This window comes from Brienomyrus brachyistius, chromosome 18 (assembly GCF_023856365.1).
Source record: "Brienomyrus brachyistius isolate T26 chromosome 18, BBRACH_0.4, whole genome shotgun sequence".
Taxonomy (NCBI): domain Eukaryota; kingdom Metazoa; phylum Chordata; class Actinopteri; order Osteoglossiformes; family Mormyridae; genus Brienomyrus; species Brienomyrus brachyistius.
This window is the reverse complement of record NC_064550.1, coordinates 14643585-14666741: the sequence shown is the minus strand read 5'-3', so window position 1 is coordinate 14666741 and position 23157 is coordinate 14643585. Positions and strand designations below refer to the sequence as shown.

Sequence of the window (23157 nt, the reverse complement as noted above, 5' to 3'; positions counted from 1 at the left end):
TTGGTTCAGACCTATCACTTCAATGCCATGTGGACTTAGAGACAATCCCATAATGAAGTTCTCTTCATGGCAAACTCACTGATCTCCTCACTTTGCCTGGGATCACATTGAGCCTGACCCTGTTTATGAATATTCAGCTTTTTAACCTGCACTGGACTTCACACCGACCAGATCCTTCCGCACAGTAAATGTCTCCAAATTGACTATGTCTACAGAGAAGGTAATGCCACCCTCCTCCGTCATCGTTTCTAAAGTCTGGCTTCAGTCGGTCTCTTTTTGTTCTTCTCTTTCTGCTGTGTTTGCAGTTCCTGGTTCCTGCACATGTTTCACAGCAAATTTGCAAGTGATAATCAGCCTATTAAAATTATTTGAACATGCATATATATATCGAATCAGCTCGATACGTGACGGTTACTTGCATATTTTCTGTGTTTGGATCTGTGACTGTAGCTCAGAGAAATGCATCATTTAAGAAGGTTATAATTCCTGCAGGCGCTGACAATGTGTTTGATCGCTCTGTTTAACACCGGAATGGTTACTGGATAATGAGCTGCTGAAATGACATAAAATGTCCCAGCCTCTGTTAAAGATTCATTATCAAAATTGAATTTTTTTGGTACATATGGTGACATAAAGTATACAACTGAACACACCATTGTCAAGAAACAATAAATAAAATAAAAGTAAAATTGAGATGAAAATAAAAATCCAGTAAGATGAAAATAATCACGTAGGGACGTAGAAGAAAGTGAGATGTTGGGTACAAACCGCTTTTCATGCATGTGCAGATCAGCTTATGAAATCAATAAGAGTATAAAATACATACAATGAGTGATTAGATATGAAAGGTCCCGCAGTGTCAGTGTCTTTCAAAATGAGTCAAAATTGCCTTCAGTGTCACTCTTTCTTGGTATTTATTAAATGCCAGCAATACAGAGATTCCGTCTAATAAAACCATGCTTTTGTAAATCGTGTGATATTTGTCTGCTTTCGTGGCAGGCTTCAGTGCTGATCAGTCAGCCGTGCAAGCAGTGAATGTAAAGATGAGTCAGGATGAAGATTAGCGTACGTTCAATGAACTTAACATCCGTCTTTTATATCTCAAAAAAATAGTGGATTTTTATAAGAGCATTTCTCTAGAATTTAGGGTCATTAACATCAGACGTGTATAACATGCATATGAATCCTGTGCAAAAAAAAAAAAAAGGCATTTACTGTATGTAGGGATGCCAACTTTGGTCAGCTGATTGTGTAGTGAAATTTTCCTGCACACACATTTACATGTATGTAACAGTTTTCTTATGTTGTAAATAGTCTGTAGGGTTTCCAAACTATCACAGCGCTTTCAAGGAAAGGCAATTTTAGGTTTATAACAGAATAATAGAGATTTGCTGTAAGATTTCTTGCATGAATGTGAGTCTGAAAGTGTGTCAAGGTAGATGTCCCAGAGCTGGCATCGGCTCTGACTTACATGAATATTTCTACTTGATCACACAGGAGGTTGCATTTATGTTAACACATATTGCTTCTATGTCAAAGGATGAGATACGATAAGAGATACGAGATTTTTATTTGCCATTCGTGCATAAAACCAACATTCCAGGCACGTTGGAATTCTTGTGTGGGGCTCTCTGAGTCAAGTAAATAGAACGCTTTTTTACAGAAAAAAAGATGGTAATATCTACACAAAGGAAAGAAATTTAAACATAAGTATTACTCAAGAACGAACTATGAAGGAACTTTTTAAATGCAATAAGTACTGCAAATTATTGCATAGCTGCATAGAAGGCAGATGTTGCAGTTATGATATTGCACATTTAACACAACCGCAGAAGCACACCAACCCCTCCTAACAATAGCAATGCATTGTAACAACACGTTTGTATAAAACTGACTGGCACAGAGAAGCTTAGTTTAAGGAGAGATTACGTAGAGATTTTAAAGAATAGAGACTCAGCCTCTTATGCAGATTTAATCCTGATCTGTTGTTCCCTCAGGGCAGCTAAAATGAAGTGGCATAGATTACATCAGCACAGTGCATATCCTTTTTTACACAAACTGACTGTCCACCTGTACAAATTCTTATATATTACTTTGTGTCTTACTGTAATTTACTGTAAGTTTTCATAGGTCAGTGTAAATTTTATTAACATTAACATCCCATCCAGGTTGTCCCTGCCTTGGTCTCTGGCTCACTGTCACCAAGTACTGCATATGAATAAGTTATGGATGGATGGATTAATAATAAAATGACAGACATCAAAAGAACATGGAAAGAGTATAATTAAGCCACCAAGCTTAAATGAATTTGGGTATTTTATGGATTCATTGTACTGTATCTTTGAAATTCATTAGATTTAAATAGTTGTAGTTAGTGACACATAAAGCACAGCTTTGTTGCTGTTCATACTCCGACACCCAGCACCGCCTAACTTGGCTGGTAATTTACTGTCTACACTGTGAAGTTCTCAAACAGGTCATTAACTTTGTGGTGTGAGGTACATTGCCCATTGCTTCCGGGATAGGCTCCGGACTCCCCGCGACCCAGTAGGATAAGCGGTTTGAAAATGAATGGATAGATGGATGGAGGTACATGGACCTATAGCTTTCTTTGTCATTATCATAGAAGAACACAACTTCCTGGATCAAGACTCAACTCAAAAACTGAATATCCCTATAAGTGGATTTTCAGGTTCACAACCAGATTACGCTTTCTTCTAGGTGTACCTATGTACACCTTTTTCTTTCTTTGTTTACCAAATACAGCCCTATTTTTACAGGTTTGTTCAGCATCTATGCATCTGCTGAGTGACTGCGATGTGTACGATGATCCCGGAGTAGCATTATTAAAAAACACACTGGCCTAGTCAGTCCTGCATCTTGTAGTGAGGCTGGCGGTTGCCTTTTTAGGGAAAGAGAAGCTGTTTCTGGGCTGTGAATGACCCAGCAGTCTGCACAGTAATGTACGAACGCCATGTGCTCCTGTTTGCTAATGTTAACAGAGTATTCATGTATACCTGAACTATGATCTGTTCAAACTAAAACTGTGCTGAGATTTACAAAAATTTTTTTTAATACCTACATTTTCAAAGCACAAGTTTATAGCAACATTTACGTACAAAGCAGAAATCTCAAATGACCTGGGGTGCTCTGTCCTGGAACACGGTCTTTCACTGCACAGTGTCTGTAATGGCTTCCGTAACATAGCTTTACAGTTTCCAGTTATCCAGTAACCTTGACTTCATTTGGTCAGTCACTGGTTTCCAACCAGAGGTGGTCTTGCTGTTTCAACAGTTTTTAAGTCTGCCTGTAAAATATTCCCATACCTAAATATCACAGCAGACAGTGCATTTGTAACGTGTACTTCAAAGCTCCATGATCTCCTAAAAGTGCTTGCTTTCCCCATCTCTGCACTGGAATCATAGCACTGTAACCAAATATTACGGCATAATCCTGTTTGTTCAGTTCCATTGCCCATTTGTATTTTTAAGCTGTAAACTAGTGGCCAAAATTGTGGAAACACCCATAAATTTTGGCACTGCGCTTTAGAAATTCCTACACAAATACTGGCAGCATTGTTTATAAACAATCAGAGAATGATACAAATATCATACACTGGACGATCAAATAAGCAACTGGAGCAACAGCTAAATAAAATGCAGCAATCTCTAAAAATTGGAAGCACTTCCACAATTTTGACACTAGTGTATTTTTAACTGTATTTCACTGACTTATATCCATATCTCGTTATGTCATGTTTAAATGTCTCATATTCTATTCTACTATTTACTTTGTATTACTATGACTAATGAGGAATGGAGTTTCCATGCAACATATAGCATGAAGATCACAGTAAAGAGACTTGGGTTTGGCCAGTTAATGTTGTGCATTAATCTCTGAGTGTAAAAATGATCGACTCTGATGAAGTTGGGGGGGTGGAAACTAGCTTCAGCAGCAGATGGTCACTTAATGCACTCAGGGGTCAGTCGGAAGGATCCAGTTCGGTTTTCATCCTGCTGCAGTCACACTGCTCAGGGCAAAGCTGAACCTCAGACAACCCCATGATCTGCCTATACCCTAACCCCACAGCTTCATCAGGCTGCTCTGTCACCTCTAAGGTCGAGCTGGGGGGGGGGGGGGGACATTCTGTTTCTCATGGTTCAGGGGCAGCTATTTATGTTGTCTGCACTGTGATTCAGGAAATACTTTCCTGGCCAGTGTAGTTTCCTAAAACCAGAACCTTGTATAGTAACAGTAATGGCCAGAGATGCACAATATGATTATGACATCGGTATTGGTCGATGTCCATTAAAAATGACGACATTATCATCAGTTGTGTCAATCTTGCTTGATAATGCTGGCTGATATTGATATTTAGCTTTTATTGATACTCAAAGTTACTGGAAAAGTTGTTTTTCCTGTATGCTATTATTTTTTTAAAGGTGTCAATTTAATTGCAGTTCCTCATGTGACCAAATATTGGTTATTGGTGTCGGTTATATTAGACAAAAATATTGTGGTTATCAGCATCTGCAAAATTTTCCACATTTGTTCTATCGCCTAAACTCATGTTCCATTCAGTTGTCAATATTGTACAGTGTCAGTTAGGTTTATAGTTAAGTATAGCAATAGATTTTCTTCATAATTCTTCAAATAGTTTGGAAATGCATCTGTATTTCTATAACATGTGGTGTCTGATTGTGTGATTGACATTTTTAATACAAGCTGTTAAATGTGTTCCATCCCATTGCTAACCTGTGCTAACTGAATAATGGTAAGTAATTTACTTTCTATTGTTTTTGAACGAAAAAGTGCAGGAACGTACAGTCAATATGGGTCATAGGGAAAACCATATACAGGTCGTCGTCGATTTGTGGACTTGAAATATATGGCCGCGACTTGAGTGGTGGTAAATACTGCCACTGCTTACGGTACTAATTTAGCCTACAGGCACATTGAAGTGACTTACACAGGCACCCACACGAATGAACACGGCAGCACACAGGTACACAACAGGAACGCGACGTCTAGCAAGAGCCGCCTCTGTACATGCAGCTTCGTTTGGGTAGTAGCACGATTGAACAAGTTCTTTTTCCTGCAGGCCATGCTGTACAGAAGCTCAAGAAGAAAAATCAGGAGACGAGCCAGATCCAAGCCAACAGCTCAGATGGGAAACCGAAAAGGTCAAAGGTCAAGAAGAATGAGGACCCCGCCGGTGGGGAGGACAGCCCAGCCTCGCCAAGTACGGCCCCCGTCAATTAAGCTTCAAGGATTTTTATATTTGTCGTTGTGCTAACAGAATGTGTACGTATACCTAACAAAATTTGGTTACAGCTTCCATAAATAGCACGCATACATTATACACACATAAATACTTTCATGCATAACACAACAATAAAACATAGTTATGAGATGTGCATGTACGAAATTCGTAACAAACGAGGTGAAAAAAAAACAAACAGGAACTACATGGAGAGCTGCCAACTGCCATTTTGTTATATATCTTTACATCAACACCTTGCTTGGTTAAAAGCAGTAGTCACCATTTGGTGGAGTCCAGTCTGCATCCTGACTGTCAGATTGTTTCCCCCCAGTCTGTGAATTTTATCACGAGGCGACCACACAGTTAGTATTTTTTATTTGTGGTGGACCTTAGCTTTGTGTTGCTGATAGAATTTGGCCCTCAGGGAAAAACAGCTGGGGACTCATGGTTTAAAGTGACTAGAGCAGAGGTCTCCAACTCCGGTCCTGGAGGGCTACCGTCCAGTAGGTTTTCTATCCTACCTGGCTTCTGATGAGCCACACCTGTTCCTGATATTTACCTCATCAGAAGCCAGGTAGGATAGAAAACCTACTGGACGGTAGCCTTCCAGGACCGGAGTCGAAGACCCCTGGACTAGAGCCTCAAGCTTTTTGGATTATGTGCCAAAAAGGAAGTACATTATTCCACAGGGAAGAAAGGGAGCGTATCGAGACCATGAGATCTGTAGGACATTTTATGGAAATGCACATGTAGATAGAGACAATGAGAAATGTGTGGTTTGAGCGGTAGTAAATACTGCCGACGGACAGAGGTCTGTACCATCTCATCCATATACCATTTGATAAATAGTCTTCTCCTTGTTTCATTCTTCTCACACTACACCTTTAAATAGATGAAAAGAAGGTGAAGAAATTGAAAACAGCAAAGGGCAGGGAAGAACCAGCAGGGAAAGACATCAGAAAGAAGACAAAGACTGCTGCAAAAAATAAAGGTAGGATTTCCTCAAGCACAGAGTGGTCTGCAGTCTACAAGAGTCAAAGCGCTAAGTATTATTAAAAAGTGCTTTCATCTCCGATGGTGTCCAGGAATTGACTCTTCTATGCATTAATGCCGTGTCCAAACCATTGTGTCCAAAAAAAGACCGTTCGTCCACAGGAACTTAGACGTTTATTTTCTTGAATGGGCCTTGTTGGTCGTTTTCGCCAGTGTTCAGATCCAAAAATGTGATGTAATATTCCTTCAAGCACAAACAGATGAACATGTTTCTCATATTATTCGGTAACATGACAAACAAACCATGAATGGAAAAAAGACCGGAATGCTGACGACCACCTGGTCTAAATTAACCAAATGCCTTTGGTACAGAACTCTTAAACTCACTGTCCGTATATTGTTACAACCTCAATTAAAACCACCGTTTAGGGGAACTGGGAGGTAACATACTGGTACTTCTGGTTTCGTGTGTCGGTGGGGTTGGAGAAGAAATACAAAGCACAGACAGGTACTACTTGCAAACGATATGCATTACAAATATGCCTTTTACAACCATGTACAGATCAGAAACTGAAGAAAATGAATAATCAAAGCAACAGTTCTAGCAAAACGATCTGGTAAAAATGTGCAAAAACTCCACAATACTGTAGCTTGCTGTGTCTCTCTGCATCTCCTCCCCTGCTGTATTCTCAGATCATGGCATGTTTAAATTTGCTGCAACCAACTAGCAGAGGAGGCAGAGCGTAAGTGATGGGCGACGATAAAGGCAGGGGGGGAAAGGATTACACAAAAACAAGCACAACACCCCCAACCGCAAGCTAAATGAGTGACTCACGGAATTGAGGGAAGTGGAAAAAAGCATCTGATATAAGAAAGTGTGTGAGAATGTTTTAACAGACCTCGATGGTATAGCTTTCCTCTCTCTACGACCAATGAATCGGACATCGATTGTAATTCTGCATACGAGAGACGGTTAGTTTGTGGACAGTTAGCACCACTACAGGCCGAGCCGAACTGTAGTTGCACTGACGTTTATCAGATTTCCTAGACAAGTAACAATGGAGTGTTTGTTACCTCCATCATCCTCTTGCAGTTGGACAGCTCCAGCACCAGTGGTACTGGCATCTACCTCCAGGTTCAACAGTTCATATTAGGTAGGAGCAGCAAGAACTGCAGCAAATACAAACGAATACAAACACACACTTTTGTGTTTTGTAAATATATTAAAAACTACATGGCGAATGGGGTCAAATCCCAAATTCACATCTACCTGTACATCAGATTTGAGATCATTTGATGGAACCTAACAGGTTTTACTGAAGCACCTTGGTGTCCCTGTGTGCGCCAACCTATCCAGTATGTCTAAAATGTGACTTGCAACATTTGAGGGGATAATATTCTTTTTCTAAATATATCGCCACTTATGGCCCAAAGGACATTCTCACCAAAAATACAAATTTAAAAAAAAAATCTATATTTCATTCACAAGATGAAAAATGGGCAGACTGGCATTCATTGGCATACTGTAATGTAGAAATACATCTAATGTTGTCAAAAATACCAAGCATGCTAAAAGTATCGATTCCATCATGTATAAAACTATTTCAATACTCATTTTTAATTTTATTGATTCTATAGCCTGCACTTCCAGTTTGCTCTGAGTGCAAAGTCTCACACGTGGGGTGTGACTGAAAGTGCAGCAGAGTTTTTCACTATCACGCTCAATCAATAAAGCGCAGCCGGAGTGTCAGCTGGAAATACTTTGGATTTGTGCCAAAAGACGGTAAACCACACGACATATGCAACCTTATATGCAAGTTTGCCACCACACAATCGAAATGGGGCAAATGTCACAAACATAGCTGAAAAGGAGACACACCACGCAATACAAAGTTTCAAAATATTAATCTGCACGACCCTGTAATCGGTTAAGCAGTTCTGCATTGACAAAAACCGGCAGTTATTTTTACCTGTGTGTCCGACTCTAAACACTCTCAAGAAGTCGTGTTGATTAGTACTCATCATTCAGACATTGCAAACTTTGAGCCGTGCAAGTGTTAGAAATGTGTGCTTTGAGACACAATATAAATCATGTATGAAAAGTAATGTGTCTGTTGTGTTATACATTGTAATAATAAAAGCTCATTAGTGTTTAATAGTAACTTACTCTTTTCAATAAGTACATCTTCTACCGTTTCGGATAGCAACGACGCTATTTTATTGGACGAAACAGCTGTCACTCAATCCTGGTGTTTCCACATAAAGTGAACTACGGTGAAACATGACCATGGGCGAAAGTTCCGTGAGTCGAGAATGTTATGCTAGCAGGGAAGCCGAGCATTATATGCTAAGCATATATTTTAATAATACTTACCGAAAGAAATACAGCAATTTATCTGAGAGATCACGTTTTCAAACGAGGGTAAGTTTTCAATAATGCAGCTCACAACATCTCACTGAATCGTCTCCACTGCCGTAAGCCCCGGGATCGGGGTATCTTTAAACTTGCCGCACTGTTGTCTATGTGGGATACACGTGAGTAGAAGAGGTGGGGCTCTGAATCAGTCCGAAAGAGCAAAGGAAAAACTGTCGAATTTGCACAAGCCACCTGTAGGACAGAAAGTGAAGTGGAGTGGAGGGAGGGACAACAAGAAGGGTGGAGAAAATAGGAAAAACGCAAACGCGCAGTATACATAGCGCATAACAATATTGCAACCAGCCTTCTAATATATTTTTGAATACGTTGAACTCTTTCCATCCAAAGCAGGCTCTGAAGGCGAAAATGGTGTTGAGCATGAGAAGGACAATGCACCCCAGAAAAAGACCAAGGAGAAGCCTTCGAAGAAGAGCGCCTCATCCAGTGCCAAGGACCAGAAATCAAATTGCAAGGGTGAGATTGTGTCTGACCCCAGAGGCTGAGGAGTCTGGTTTGTTGCATTCAGTGAGAGAAGCTGTCATAGAAAAAGCAAAACGTAGTAGATAGTAAAATAAGGGCAATGGTTAATCCTGTAAGATTCCGTTGTATTTATTTGGCACATAACAAATACTTTAAGCTAGGAAAACTACTGTTGGCTATGACTTCTGTAATTGCAGAAATGCAAACAAACGGAGAGTCTTGGGACATTTGCCTAATTCAGCACAAATATTGGAAATTTATTGGTTTTAAAACAAAAATCATTATTTTATTAATTTGTTTACTAAAAACACATCACAGTAGAAAGAATCAGTATTTTTAAGTATAACATTAATTTCAAGTAGTAATATATTGAAACCCAGATTTATAGTTTAAAACTTCATTGACAGGCAGAATCATCATTTTCAAGAGTCACACCTTTTCGATAACATATAACACTAAACGTTTTTGTTTAGTGTCTGTTTGCGAGCCAGTGATTACAATTGCAATTAATTGCAAAATGGCAAGAACAGAATGAGTCGGTCAAAAGATTATGACACTTAACAAAAACAAAATCTGTGTGGAAGATATGTGTTGATATGTTACACTTTGCTTGTCAATGGACTTTTCTTATGAAACCAATACACATATTCACAGAATTTAACAAGCATCCCAAGACTTTCTATATATAATACACTCTTTTACTGTGGTCTCATAATCTCCAGTCTGTTTTTCTCATTGTTCAAAAGACAAAGGAAAGCCACCAAAATCCAAGAAAAAAGATCCAGTGGACATGTTTCTGATAGACGAGGAGAAGCCAAATTTCAGCACTAGACCGAAAGGTGATTCCTGATGATTTGTATATTAACAATATTCCAACCTAGAAAGATGAGGCCCTGAGACGAAGGTGCTGGTAAGATGAAGGTCAGTGCTCAGTGGGTGGAACCGTACAATATAGCTACATTAATGACAGCGCCCTCTTCAGATGGCTTAATCACTCTGATATTAACTCAGCTGCAGCCTGAGATGAAGATGGAGAACAAAGGTCTGTCTGTTGTTGGCAGGCAAATCGGAGAGCGATGACAGCGAACCTGAAACCAAACCCAGTAAAACCAAGAGGAAAGATAACACCAGTCCTGGCTCCATGTTCCGGGCCGGAGGAGACAACAAGAAGGAAAAGGAGAAGGATAGAAAGGGGAAGAAGAAAGGTGAGGTCGCCCCCATAGCTTTTGCCCTGAATATCATTATTTAGCCTTTGGAAGCCACCTAAGAGGGTAAACCGATTACCGGTGCCCTTGGCAGATGTACTTATGACTTGTAATTGATTATCTTCTTCCAGGACATAAAAAGGCTAAGGAGAGTGAAGACGAGGACTCAGAGGTGACCATGAAGAAGAAGAAAAGCAAGGGGAAGAAGAGCAAAAAGGTACGTCAAAGACAAAGTGGTTACGGGGCACTGATGACCCCCACGGCTGTGAAGACCCCCTACAGCGCTGATGACGCCCTACAGTGTGACCCGCACAACAACATAGCCAAATACTGAGAATGTGTTAGTTGCCCACCGACCAGGTCATATCGCTCTACCATCAATTCGTCTTGGAAACTAACAAATGGTTGTAGTGATGAACGTCTTCTGTGGACAGAAGATAAATATCTAAGACAGTGTATCTCAACCTGGTCCTGGGGGAACCCAGACAGTCCACATTTTTGTTCCCTACCAACTCCTAACACACTGGTCTAAGACACCACCAGCAATGTAGCTTTTGTCATGATGTTTAAAATGAAGTCCGTACTTGATCCTGACCATGTGCAATGCATTTTCCTACCAAGAGTTATTGGGTATGCATAGGGAGTTTTCAGCAAACATTGTGTCATTGTTGGCCTTCACTGTGATAGTGTGGTGGTATTAGTGAAAGGGCCACTGGTCTTATATCTGATTCCTCCTTTAGATGCATTAGTGAGATGAAAGTTATGAACTTTTTTTGTGTAATGCAATGATTCTAATTAATCTCCTAAGTCGTCTGTCTAACTGAATTACTGGTGCCAGCTGGCCTCTGTAATCTTCTCATGTTACTTTCTGCAGACCAAAGTATTACAGTATTTCACAGGTGCACATTTCCTGGTGAAGTTGTTCAGAAATCTGGGTTTCATGCAGTGAATGCGCTCGATTTGCAGTAGAGCATTCCATGGCCTGTTCCATCCAGGAGGAAAGACCGCCGTCACCTGTCATCGAGTTTGATGACCTGGAGGAGTTTGTGTTGCAGCCAGCTCCACAGGGCATCACGATCAAATGCAAGGTGACGCGTGACAAGAGAGGCAGGGACCGCGGATTCTACCCCACTTATTACCTGCACCTGGACAATGAAAAGAAGGTGAGTGGATCTGAACGTTTCATGTGGCTGAAGGTGAAGAGACTGGACCCTTTCATCTGGCTGAAGGTGCTTTCGGACAGGTGTCAGTGTGCATGGAGTAAAATGCTATGATTTCCACCAGACACAGGTTTAGCGCAGTGTTCAGATGATGTAAGGGCTGCTCTCTGACTCCGCCCCCCTCCAACAGGCCTTCCTGCTGGCTGGCCGCAAACGCAAGAAGAGCACGACCTCGAACTACCTGATCTCCACTGACGCCACAGACCTGTCGCGGGGTGGAGAGAATTACATTGGGAAGTTGAGGTAAACAGATCGGAAAATCTGCTTAATTTGCATGTGAAAGATGAAGGTGGTTGGCAAGGTTTTTTGCCAGCATGCACTCTGTGCCGCTACTCTGCTCAGTCCTGTCTGACGAATCTGAATCAGGATCAGCTGGGCTTTCCGAACCATCCAACTCGCCCTCTTCTGACCCCGCAGGTCGAATCTGATGGGGACCAAGTTCACCGTGTTCGATGACGGCCTGAACCCTGACAGGGCCCTGCCGGATCTGTCCAATGCACGGCAGGAGCTGGCGGCCGTGATCTATGTGAGACCCAGCCGTGGATCTTACCCGCATGTTTGGGCAGTGGTGGCTTCTTGGTTAGGGAAGCTAACTTGTAATCGAAGGATTGCAGGTTCGAATCCCCGACCAGCAAGGCACCACTGAGGTACCCTGAGCAAGGTACCGCCCCCAAGCCCTGCTCCCCGGGCGCTGAATTAGCTGCCCCCTGCTATGTCACATTGTCACATATGGGTTAAATGTAGAGGACACGGTTCGTTGTTGTGTGCTGTGGTGTGTCAACAATGAAAATTGATCATTGATCACTAAAGGAGCACCTGTGATTTTCTCATCTCGTTGAAACTAAATCTTATCATACTAAAACCAATTCAGTTAAAATATATTCCACTTGGATGGATGGATGGATGGATGGATGGATTGATTGATCGATCCTTTGGAAGTCATCCAGAATGTCTTATTTGCTTGTTTTTGTCTCAGGGGACAAATGTGCTGGGGTTTATGGGCCCCAGGAAGATGACAGTGATCATCCCAGGAATGGATGAATGCAATGAGAGAGTGCCGATACGACCTCGAAACGTACGCAAGTCATCCCATGTTTAGTACTGATAGATATTTCTGGATTATATTTTTATTTATGTATTGTTCATTGAGAGTATTCAGCACAGCTGTAATAATGTGGTTAATTATGGACTGTGCGTCATTGTTTTGCGGTACACTGCCCTCGTCTGATCAACATGAGAAACTGCATGCAGAAAAACAACTTCATATTAATCTCAGATCTGCTAGCACTGATATAGAACCAGCTGCTAGCTTTCTGTTCCAAGGTTTGAGTGAGCCCTGTCTGTGTCCCCGTCTTCTCCCCTGTCTCCTTCTCTCGTCTCTCTCCCCTGTCTCCATCTCACCTGTCTCCATTTCCCCATCTGCATTTCCTGTCTGTGTTTCCTGTCTACATTTCCTGTCTCCTTCTCCCCATCTATGTTTTCTGTCTCCTTATCTGCTGTTTGTGTTTCTTCTCTCTGTCTCCCCATCTACATTTCTTTTCTGTGTCTCCCCTGTCCGCGTCTCCCCTGTCCGCGTCTCCTCTACCTGTGTCTCCCTTGTCACTATCTCTCCTGTCTCCGTTTCCTCCGTCTTCATTCTCCATGTCCGCGTCTCCCCTGTCCGCGTCTCCCCTGTTTGCGTCTCAATCCTGTCCTCAATCAGGACTCTGATGGGCTCGTGATGAGGTACCAGGACCGGCAGATGGACGGCCTAATTGAGCTGCACAACAAGACCCCAGTGTGGAACGACGACTCGGCCTCCTACGTGCTCAACTTCTCAGGCCGCGTAACGCAGGCGTCTGTGAAAAACTTCCAGATCGTCCACAGCAAAGACAGTGAGTGAGAGCGAGAGCGAGAGTGAGAGCGAGAGTGAGAGAGAGAGAGAGAGAGAGAGAGAGCGAGAGCATCTTCTTTATGCTAAATGCTAAACACTCAGGCAAGCAGAAAGGCAAGACGGAGGCAGGACACTGTGTGGCCCTTGGATATAATGGTGATGCAAAGGGCCACCGAGCTTGATAATTTCATTCATTGGTTTAGCTTGTGTTTATCTGTAAGAATTTGAAAGAGGTCAAAGTTCACACAGGTTTGTAATCATGTCTTTGTGGGAACTCTCCATTCATTTCTATGGGGAAATCTCTAATCCCAACATGAAGACCTTAAACCCTACCCAGCCCTAACCTTAACCATAAGTAACTAAATAAAATACAAAAGTCCTTGCATTTTCAGTTTATTGATTGCAGTGTCAGATTTTTAGAAAATAGCCATTTCCCATAATGGAAACCTCTAACTCAGTGGTTCTCAATGTCGGTCCTCGGGCCCCAATGCCCTGCTTGTTTTCCTGCTATCCCTGCCCCACACACAAGTCCCAGCTGTCTTTCAGCTTCTGATTGACTATACACACCTGATCCAGGTAAGCAGCAATATGTAGGGCAGGGATAGCTGGAAAACAAGCAGGGCAGTGGGTCCCGAGGACCGAGTTTGAGAACCACTGCTCTAACTGGTCCCCCAGGGGTATTCATCACATTGTGGGGACATTTGGCTCTTATACCTACAGCGGATACACACACAGTTAGGGAAAGGAACAGTCCAGTTGATATATACAGAGTGCACACAAGTGTGGATGATTACAAGAAGTGCAAGAGTGCATATCAGTGGAATGTTGGAATAAATGCAGTGTGTACTGGACAATACAGTAAGTACAGTGAGTTATTTACAGCAGTGAGGTATTGCAAGCTGGTTCAGCTGTTCCTGATGCTGAGAGCTTGCTGGATGCTTGTGTGTCTGCCTTATTTGTCTTCTGTCACTTTTAGTTGTAATTGTTTGAGTTTCCCATCCACTGAATGACACCCCCCCCCCCTCCATCATCAGACAGCTACATCATAATGCAGTTTGGGCGCGTGGCTGATGACACCTTCACACTGGATTACAGCTACCCCCTGTGTGCGGTCCAAGCCTTCGCCATCGCACTGTCCAGCTTCCATGGGAAACTCGCCTGCGATTGAGAGCTGCAGGAAGTGATGTCGTCAGCTGTGGCAGCGAGCCTGGGGAAGACCCCGCGTGTCATTTTTATTTCAGTCGGGTGGGTTAGCTGGCTTACTGGATCAGGAAATGGACCTGATTCTCATGTGTTTTATTATTTGCAGTGATATATTAAGTCTTAAATCAAAAGTGAAGTGCTCAGTGGAAAATGTAATAAAAAATTGTATATGCCAATTACTTTGTCAGTTTCAGCTTGTATCAGGGAATTTTGTGATTCTTTTATAAAAATAGTTTGGGCCACATCTACTCGTATACGAACATAATCATATTAACTGTAGCAATAGCAGCGTGCTTAGGTACCCTGTCCATCATGTTTCCTTAATATTGCAACGTTCTTCGTAAAGAACGGCTTTTGTTGCGAAATTCATTTTATTGTGACCCTTAATTATTTTGAGTCCAACTATTTCGCAAAATTTAAAGTCCGTGTCTGGAGAGAGAATCTGGTCTCTGCCACAGAATTTGGAGAAGCGCTACATGGTTTTCAGCACAAAACACAGGCAGCAATAAATTGAGCAGTAAACAGAGAAAGGAAAATGTTTCCCTTTCTCGCTGGCTCGCGGGAGTCGTGGTTTCCCTGCGACGCGCCTTGGACGGCTCATGGCCGCCGTGATGGGGTCGTGATTCATATTTATGATGCAGGGTGAGTCCGAAGGTATCCTTGGGGACAGCCCCACTTTGCGTGCGGCCCTCGTGTCCCTCGGGTCCCTTTCTGTCCTTACGAATCTGACGTGGTTTGTGTGTCTATGAAACTTTGATGATGCAAATACGAGAATTTTAAATGTATATATTGCGGGGGGGGGAGGTTCTTTGCGGACTTTACGGTCTACTCACCCACCTACCCAATGTACATATCTCTAAGTTACCCATTTGCAGGACTGTCTGTCCTGCGAGGGGCTGGAATCCTGTCTAGCGTGTCTCCTACCTCATGCCCCGTGCTTCCCGGGATAGGTAGGGTTAGGGTTTAACCCGAAGCTGATTAACCCAGGGCCAGGACAAACATCAAGGCCCCACCTTCAGAAAAATGGTTAGTTACATAGCACTGATGTCAGCCTAGGGCGCCCAGAAAACCTGCTCTAGGTTTAACCGAAATCTATGGCTGGATAAGTAGTTCTTAAATAACTTGTAAAGATTCCAATAATGGGCAGACATGGTGGTGCAGTGGTTAGCACTGTCGCCTCACACCTCTGGGACCCGGGTTCGAGTCTCCGCCTGGGTCACATGTGTGTGGAGTTAGCATGTTCTCCCCATGTTGTCGTGGGGTTTCCTCCGGGTACTCCGGTTTCCCCCCACAGTCCAAAAACATGCTGAGGCTAATTGGAGTTGCTAAATTGCCTGTAGGTGTGTGAGTGTGCCCTGCGATGGGCTGGCCCCCCATCCTGGGTTGTTCCCTGCCTCGTGCCCATAGCTTCTGGGATAGGTTCCGGATCCCCCCTGCCCCCGCGACCCAGTAGGATAAGCAGTTTGGAAAATGGATGGATTCCAATAATATAAGGCACTGCATATATATACTCTGGCCAGCAGAGGGAGCTCTTCTGGGACCTTAGCTGGCCTTTCCTTTTTGGGGGCGGGAGGCGGCTCACCTCTTTCCAGAATGATCGGGTTCGGCTCATCTCCAAAGGATTACATCATTGGGCTCGACTTCTGGTTACTGGAGGAGAAGGACTTGGATCTATGCTTAACTGTGGAATGTATACAAATTCCAGGAGAAGTTCTCCAGTATGAAATTGACCTACGATTCTTTTCCCCGTGTGTTACGTGATGATGGATTAAATAAAGTCTTTTTTTTTCCATCTAAATAAAATTACTGATTTTAGAGTCAAGATGTCTTTTGAAAATTTTAATATGAACTATGTCGGGGAGTTCAAAATGTTGTAAATTAGGATATATTTAGTTCAGGAAAAATGTTGCAACGTGTTAAAGTGAAGTTTATGACTGAAAATATAGCAAATGGCAGACATGTATTTGTAAACGATTTATGGGAGGTAGGACTTGATGAGTTTGGGGGGGCAGATTCTTACTTTTCACTCTTTTTTAACTACATTTATTTCTCCGAGTCTAAAGGAATAAAATCAGTTTTTATCCATCCATTTTCCAACCAATGGATTGGCGCCCCACCCTGGTTTGCTCACTGCCTTGGTCCAGTAGTCTCCAAGATAGGCTCTAGACCCCCCATCACCCTAAATAGGACAAGTAGTACGCTCCTCATGTTTCACAAATCCCTTTCTGTCCTTGCGAATCTAAGTGATGTGACTTCTGTGTGTCTATGAAAATAGTGTTGCGAAGTATCTCGATGTCTTGTTCACGAATGAGGGAAGAAGGGAGGGCAGACGTATTGGTGCAATGTTGGCAGTTCTGTGGACGCTGAACCATCCTATTTTAGTGAAGAAGGAGCTGAGGTAGAAGGCAAAGCTCTCAATTTACCGGTCGATTTACCTTCCCACCCTCACCTATGATTATGAGCTCTGGGTAGTGACCGAAAGAACGAGATCGCGAATACAAGTGGCAGAAATGAGTTTCCTCTGCAGGGTGTCTGGGCTCAGTCTTAGAGACAGGGTGAGGAGCTCAGACGTTTGGGAGGAGCTCAAAGTCGCGCCGCTGCTCCTCCGCATCGAAAGGAGCCAGTTGAGGTGGTTTGGGCATCTATCTAGGATGCCTCCTAGACAGCTCCCTGGGGAGGTGTTTCAGGCATGTCCAACTGGGAGGAGACCCCGGGGAAGACCCAGGACACGCAGGAGAGTTTATATCTCTGGCCTGGCCTGGGAACGCCTTGGGATTCCCCTGTCGGAGCTGGAAGAGGTGGCTGGGGAGAGGAAGGTCAGGGCATCCCTGCTTAGACTGTTGCCCCCCGCGACCCAACCCCGGATAAGTAGCGGAAAATGGATGGATGGCATTTTCCAAGCACTTCATCCATTTCAGGATTGTAGGAGGTTATACCCTGCACTAGAGGCAATATCATAACAATGAATAGAACTAAATAAAAAGCTAACAGCATGAAGTAATGGTGATACCCACTGAACCACCTATTTTTCAGAAATTCCTGAGATAACATTATCACACAGAGGGCATTAAAAAAAAGTCATTAAGCTCTCTAAACATATTCAGCAAGCTATTAACTTAAATAGGCCTAACTTGATTTCGTTTAGGCCTACAAATATCTGTTTCAGTTTTGGGAGGCAAACAGTGAATTGTGTGACTATTTATTTGATTTCGCAATGACCGAGGACAGATACTCTGATAGAAGTACAAAAATTGTAATTCAAGTAATTTTGGGAAGTTAGGCCTGATATTAAATTGGTGATGTTTTTCCGAAGAGCCTTTTGTTTGTTTGTAGTCTTTTGTTTGCATTAATCTCCAATGTTATACAATTCGCATTTAAAGATGAGTTATTTTGCTGTGATTATATTTAGTCAGATAGCTGAATGTGCATCAAAACTTTACTTAAAGTATAGGAACCACCATCAGATCCGATCTCACCCAGGAATCGAGACTACACCTGACATCTTGCTGACTTTGGGTAGGACAGAGCAGGGTAGGATACAACTTTATTGTAGCCCTAACTTTCAAATGGGAGTCGATCATGGATTAGGTCAAAGGGTCATTTGGATACACCATACTGACAAGACACAATTATTTATAGTGCATAGTGCATAGATAAGCAGTGGAAATTATATTACATTTCTAACTCTTTTGATTAATTCTTATTAATTGGTAGGCCTGTTATTTTAAAATTTAATGTAATCCAAAGGGAATACACGTCCGTGCAACTCGTTTTGGGCAGTGGTGTTTGGCGTACCCTGTTGTAATTAAGGAAGATTATATAAGACCTTCTAAGACAAGCGCCTTTACAAGACTCGTATTTTCAAATGCATGAGGGGCGGGTTTTCCAGGGAAGTCTCTGCCCCCAACTTTGTTGATTGACACAGGGCTATGGCTCCTCCTTGAAACTTTTTTTTTCTTCGTTTTTCAGCGTTGTGCGTTGATTTCATACCAAAGTCATACTTTACATTCCACCTTTACTGTCAAACCCTGAGAAATATTTATTGAAAACATAAAAGCGCCCGAAAAATAAACTCTTTAAATGAGGAAACTTTTTACAAGCGCTTGAGAAGGGAGAAGTACGGATCAGCCAAAGGTGAGTGTTTATTACTAAATACGTCTTCTTTGTCTGAGTGGTTTTGTAAAGTTTCGTGCAGCAGATCCTCGCTGGGAGTCTTTGAATCTTTGTCATTTTTTGCATTTTTTCCATGGGATTCCTTGGATTGAGGAGGGTTAGAAAACAAAAAATGACTGATTTTGTGCGCCTTTCTGTGTGGTCATGTGGAGCCTTTACTTAGCATTTAAGCCAGAGAAATCAGTGTTGATGTGTTCATTGGTTTTTTTCCATTTTCGCTTTTGTCCGTACTTCGGGGAAGCTGAGGATGGTGTGTGTTTTTGTTCTTTGCAGTTTATCGGCACTTCACTCCCAACTTCCCTGGGTTTTTGTGGAAGGGGTGAGAGCAGATCCTTCTTTTTTACCAGGGACTTGAAAGAGAAAACAAACAAAAAAATCAGTCAACTGGAGGATTGCTTAAGTAAACGCAATTGCTTAAGCACTTTTTAAATAATTTTATAGGTAAGTACAGCCTGTGGGCGCCACCGTAGTGGCAGGGATAATGCTGTTTAATATGTTTGGGCGCAGTGATTCCTAAGCATCGGTCAACACGGACAATAACTCCTATTTTTCCCGATAAAGCCAGACTTAAACCCCGCAGCGTCCAGTCACGGACAACACAAAATCTACATGATTTACCGAGGCCGAGATTGTTGTTAAACACTGCAGTCCTGCGCAAGAAGCACTCATTATGCAAATAATCTGTCTCACAATATTAAATAAGTGGTAATAAAATTCTTTATTTGTTTTATTCTTTGTTTCTATGAGCGATAAAAAAAGACATCTAAGAAACTGCTGTGGAAGCGCGCCTTAATGAACTGCATGTTATTAAAACAAGTCTTTATTTGTTTTTAAATACATAACTGGTGTCGATTGTTACAGAGATTGCTATTTGGGATTGCAATGTTAGGAAAAATATGCTTTGCCGGTGTCCACCTCATTTTCTTGGATGGTTTTGTCAATGGACATGAAAAGTTGGAGTGAAAAGTTCAGGCCAACCTGGTGCAGGCGCCGGCCAATTAGCTTATTGCGGCACAAATAGCCGGGATATAATTATCGCAGATGATTTGGTCATGTTGACAGAGCAGGGATCCGCTTCCCTACCATGTGGAAGTGGCCGGCTCGGGTTACCCTCTGCGAGGGAGCCGCATGAACAAAGGAGGGCTGCGCTGCCTGGATGGTCACTGCACCCCTGGCCATTTACCTTTATTTAAGTCGCCGCTACAAAAGCCTCCCGTTTCACTTTATACGGATCCACGTGATAATTCGGGGCTCTGATTGCAGAAATATGCGTCGCGTTTATGAAAGTCGCCTTGAAGGGCTGGATGGATGATAAAACCGCAGAGTAAAACTATCCTCCTCCTAAGAGAGGAACCTCGGTTCCCCTGATGCTATTAAATCTTCCTTGGCGCGTTTTCATTTGTTGCTCAGCTTCCTTTCATCGCTTGCGCCTGTGCATGTATGCATATATTACGGCAGGGTGGTTTTTAAATAAAGCACATTGTAAATGAAATCATTGCGAATAATTATAGGCCGGTTACTGAAAGGTCCATTATTGTGTTGTGTAACAATGAGCATGTGTTTCAGATATAAAAAAAAGTCGGTATAACGTTCGTAGGTCTGAGGTCTTGTTGTGGGCCGCCCAGAGCCGGCCCTTCGTCTGTACAGCCCAGCGGGTTCCTTTCTGCAGATAGGGCCGGTGTCGGGACTCGATCCACACCGCAGGCCGTCTGTCAGGCTGCTGGTGACTTAACTTTTAAATCTTATAAACTAGTAAGTGCTTTCCAAAGCACACACCAGCAGAGGTTTCACAGAGCGATTTTCTGTAAAGAAATAGTCGCGTACTGCTTTAGATCCACTCCCTCATATAGGCCTGTTGGATATCTGCTGCTGTCTGTCACATGGCACAGTAGAATACTGTGTGTGTCAGAGCACGTTGGCCAGGTATAGAAATCAACCTGAAGATTCTTGAATGAAGGGAAAATGAAGGGTGACTTCCTTTCCGGTGTGAAGGTCTGGAATTAAAATGCAGATAAGATATGCTTTATTGATCCTAGGGAGGGATTCTTGTGTGTACAGAAGGGTTGTTGTTATAGTGCATACATATAGGTTAGAGATTGTCTGTTTATTTAAATGTATGAAATCAAAGCTATTGAACTTTAGACACAATTCAATGGACAAGCATGCGTTCTGAAAAACAACCTGTCTTTAGAGGACCGGCTTTTCCAGTATTCCTGACAGTCTCGTAAATTTCTTTGAACGTGACTTTCATAAGTGTGAGAAATTCAGACCTCTCCTTTGAGACTTTTCCATCATTGTTTGGGCCACCCCTTAATTATCTGTTGAAATAAGAGAGAGAGATTCTGTCACAGGTTTCCCTTAATAAACAAAACAAGCCTCCCCCAGCCCTGTAAGCCCCTCCTTCATTCAAAAGGTCACAGGACTGATTGATCTCTTCATTCTTTGATCAGCCATACTGCCCACAGGCTTGCCTGTCCATCTCTGCCAACTCCCCCTGAACCAGGGGAAGACTGCACTTAGCCATCAAAGGGTGTACCCACCCCCATCCATTCAGATAGGGTCGGCCTGCTGTCCGTTCGTCAACGTGCGTGACCTTCAAAGCCTTTTTATGCTCTACACAGTGAACTCCCTTGGCCATAAAGCCTGTTCTTGATGCAGTCTGTGATGCAGTCTTAAACGAAGCCCGGCTTTATTCACAACCACAAGGCAGTCCTATGAAGATAATCTTAAATCGCACGCAAAAACATACGGAGAGGCTCCATTTTCCAGTTTAGTCTTCACTCATGCATCAAGCTTTAGTGTCTCTCTTATTTTCCCAGACTACCATAGTTGAAAACAAGCGATGTTGATTGGGAGCCGGTGTTTTTTTTTTAGACTGGTCGTGAAGTTTCAAATGGAGCTGCAAGCATGAGCACTGCCTGGCCTGACATCATGGCTTTATATAGGTCTGCAGTTATTTCTGTCCCGCTTGTATGGCAGGCTGGGGGCCCTTTGAGAAATTCTCCTCTTAATTAAAACCAAGTCCATGCATTGGTGTGTCATGTTTGTTTCCCTCAGTTTTGCTGTTTTGATTCAAATTCATTTAACCCAACAGTCTTTAGAAAGTGATTCTCAGAATGTCAGCAGTATCACTGCTTCTGGGAGGGGTTCTCGGTACAGTGTGTGAAATTTTTCTGAAATGTTACCCTAATACGGGCTCTCTAGGTATACTACAACTTTGTGATGCTACTGCAATGGAGATAGTGACCCTTTCCATTTAGTACCTGCTACACTATGCTGCACTTGTGTTTTTGTCTGACTGGCTCTATCACTCATCTGCTGAACCTCAGACTTTGTTTCCATGAAGATGATTTCTCTTTGTCAGCAGGAGAATCGTGTTCGCATACTCTGTAGACCACTTTGTGGTACTCTTCCGTGTATTTTGTGGACCACCTTGTGGTACTGTCACATACTTTGTAGACCACCTTGCGCTATACTTTCGCGCACGCTGTAGACCACTCGTTGGTACTCTTGTGTACTCTGTAAACTCAGTTTGAAGTCCTTCTCTGCAAAATTCTGGGAACAAATAACAAAAACTCTTATCATATATATTAGTAAATATCCAGTCAAATTCCCCTGTGATAATTTAAGAATCAGACTTTGCTTTGGAGTTTATATTTCATATTTCCTTGAAATATTTCCTTCATATACACCTTTCACGATTAGAATGATTTAAAACATTAATGAGCAGTGCTTGCTAAAAAGTGATGTGCCTTTGATGGGCTCCAGTGTTGGGTCTTTAAGGGCTAGTCTGTCACAGGGGGTTAAATTAAGACCAATGCAGTTGTTTTGTGACACTGGAAAAAAAGTACATAATTTTCTGCATAATCATTTTTACCAAAGTATGGGTAATAAAATAGTTAACTTGTGGATGTTTATACAGGGACATTAAATGATAATATTAACAATTACAATGCATACGTGTACCTAGCTGACTTTAGTAATAAATGTAATTCTTCATCTGCATCATTATCCAGATAGATTTATTATGTTGCTGATTAAAACAAGTCTTAGTTCCATAAATTATCGGCATTTTCGTAAACAATAAATTAATTGCGGGGGTACAAAAAGTTTTCAGAGTCACTGTACTTGGGTTTTGAATCGTCCGCTGATTTAAGTAGGTTGAAATCTCACAAATAACAGGTGACTACGAAGCACTGAGCCCCCCCCCCCCCCCCCCAGATGGCTTGATGGGATTGTTGTTGGTGGATTTCATAAGAGCTGTCAGCACATGGGTGGAGTAACTGAGATTATTTATAAACCTTCGATCCTCAGCAGAGGTTCTGCTCTGT

At 42.4% G+C, this 23157-nt stretch overlaps 2 protein-coding genes and 1 long non-coding RNA gene across 19 annotated transcripts in view; 2 read left to right on the top strand and 1 right to left on the bottom strand.

Moving 5' to 3' along the window:
• tulp1a (TUB like protein 1a) overlaps positions 1–14829 on the top strand; it is a 36609-nt gene extending 21780 nt beyond the window's left edge. For 3 of the 7 annotated variants that reach the window (XM_048984265.1, XM_048984263.1, XM_048984264.1), the window contains 7 exons: positions 10489–10574; positions 11353–11520; positions 11708–11820; positions 11995–12103; positions 12554–12652; positions 13280–13451; positions 14485–14829. In XM_048984265.1, coding sequence (XP_048840222.1) covers positions 10489–10574; positions 11353–11520; positions 11708–11820; positions 11995–12103; positions 12554–12652; positions 13280–13451; positions 14485–14618 — 881 coding nt within the window. In that variant the 3' untranslated portion in view covers positions 14619–14829. Of the gene's footprint in view, positions 1–68; positions 221–5115; positions 5243–6155; positions 6255–8567; positions 8679–8755; positions 8792–9023; positions 9147–9172; positions 10074–10213; positions 10358–10488; positions 10575–11352; positions 11521–11707; positions 11821–11994; positions 12104–12553; positions 12653–13279; positions 13452–14484 lie in introns of those variants that run through there. The other 4 variants (XM_048984258.1, XM_048984260.1, XM_048984259.1 and 1 more) reach the window with 4 other exon arrangements.
• Positions 5066–8458, bottom strand: LOC125713267 (uncharacterized). Its single transcript, XR_007383523.1, has 4 exons — positions 8424–8458; positions 7331–7426; positions 5898–6500; positions 5066–5748 (listed from the first exon to the last, which is right to left on the bottom strand). It is a non-coding gene; the product is annotated as an uncharacterized LOC125713267 (long non-coding RNA).
• Positions 14830–18521: 3692 nt separating the features above from the next.
• tead3a (TEA domain family member 3 a) overlaps positions 18522–23157 on the top strand; it is a 45521-nt gene continuing 40885 nt past the window's right edge. For 4 of the 11 annotated variants that reach the window (XM_048983566.1, XM_048983567.1, XM_048983564.1 and 1 more), the window contains exons 1-2: positions 18524–18787; positions 19100–19267. The gene's annotated coding sequence lies outside the window, so the exon portion shown is untranslated. Of the gene's footprint in view, positions 18788–19099; positions 19268–23157 lie in introns of all 11 variants that reach the window. The other 7 variants (XM_048983570.1, XM_048983568.1, XM_048983569.1 and 4 more) reach the window with 4 other exon arrangements.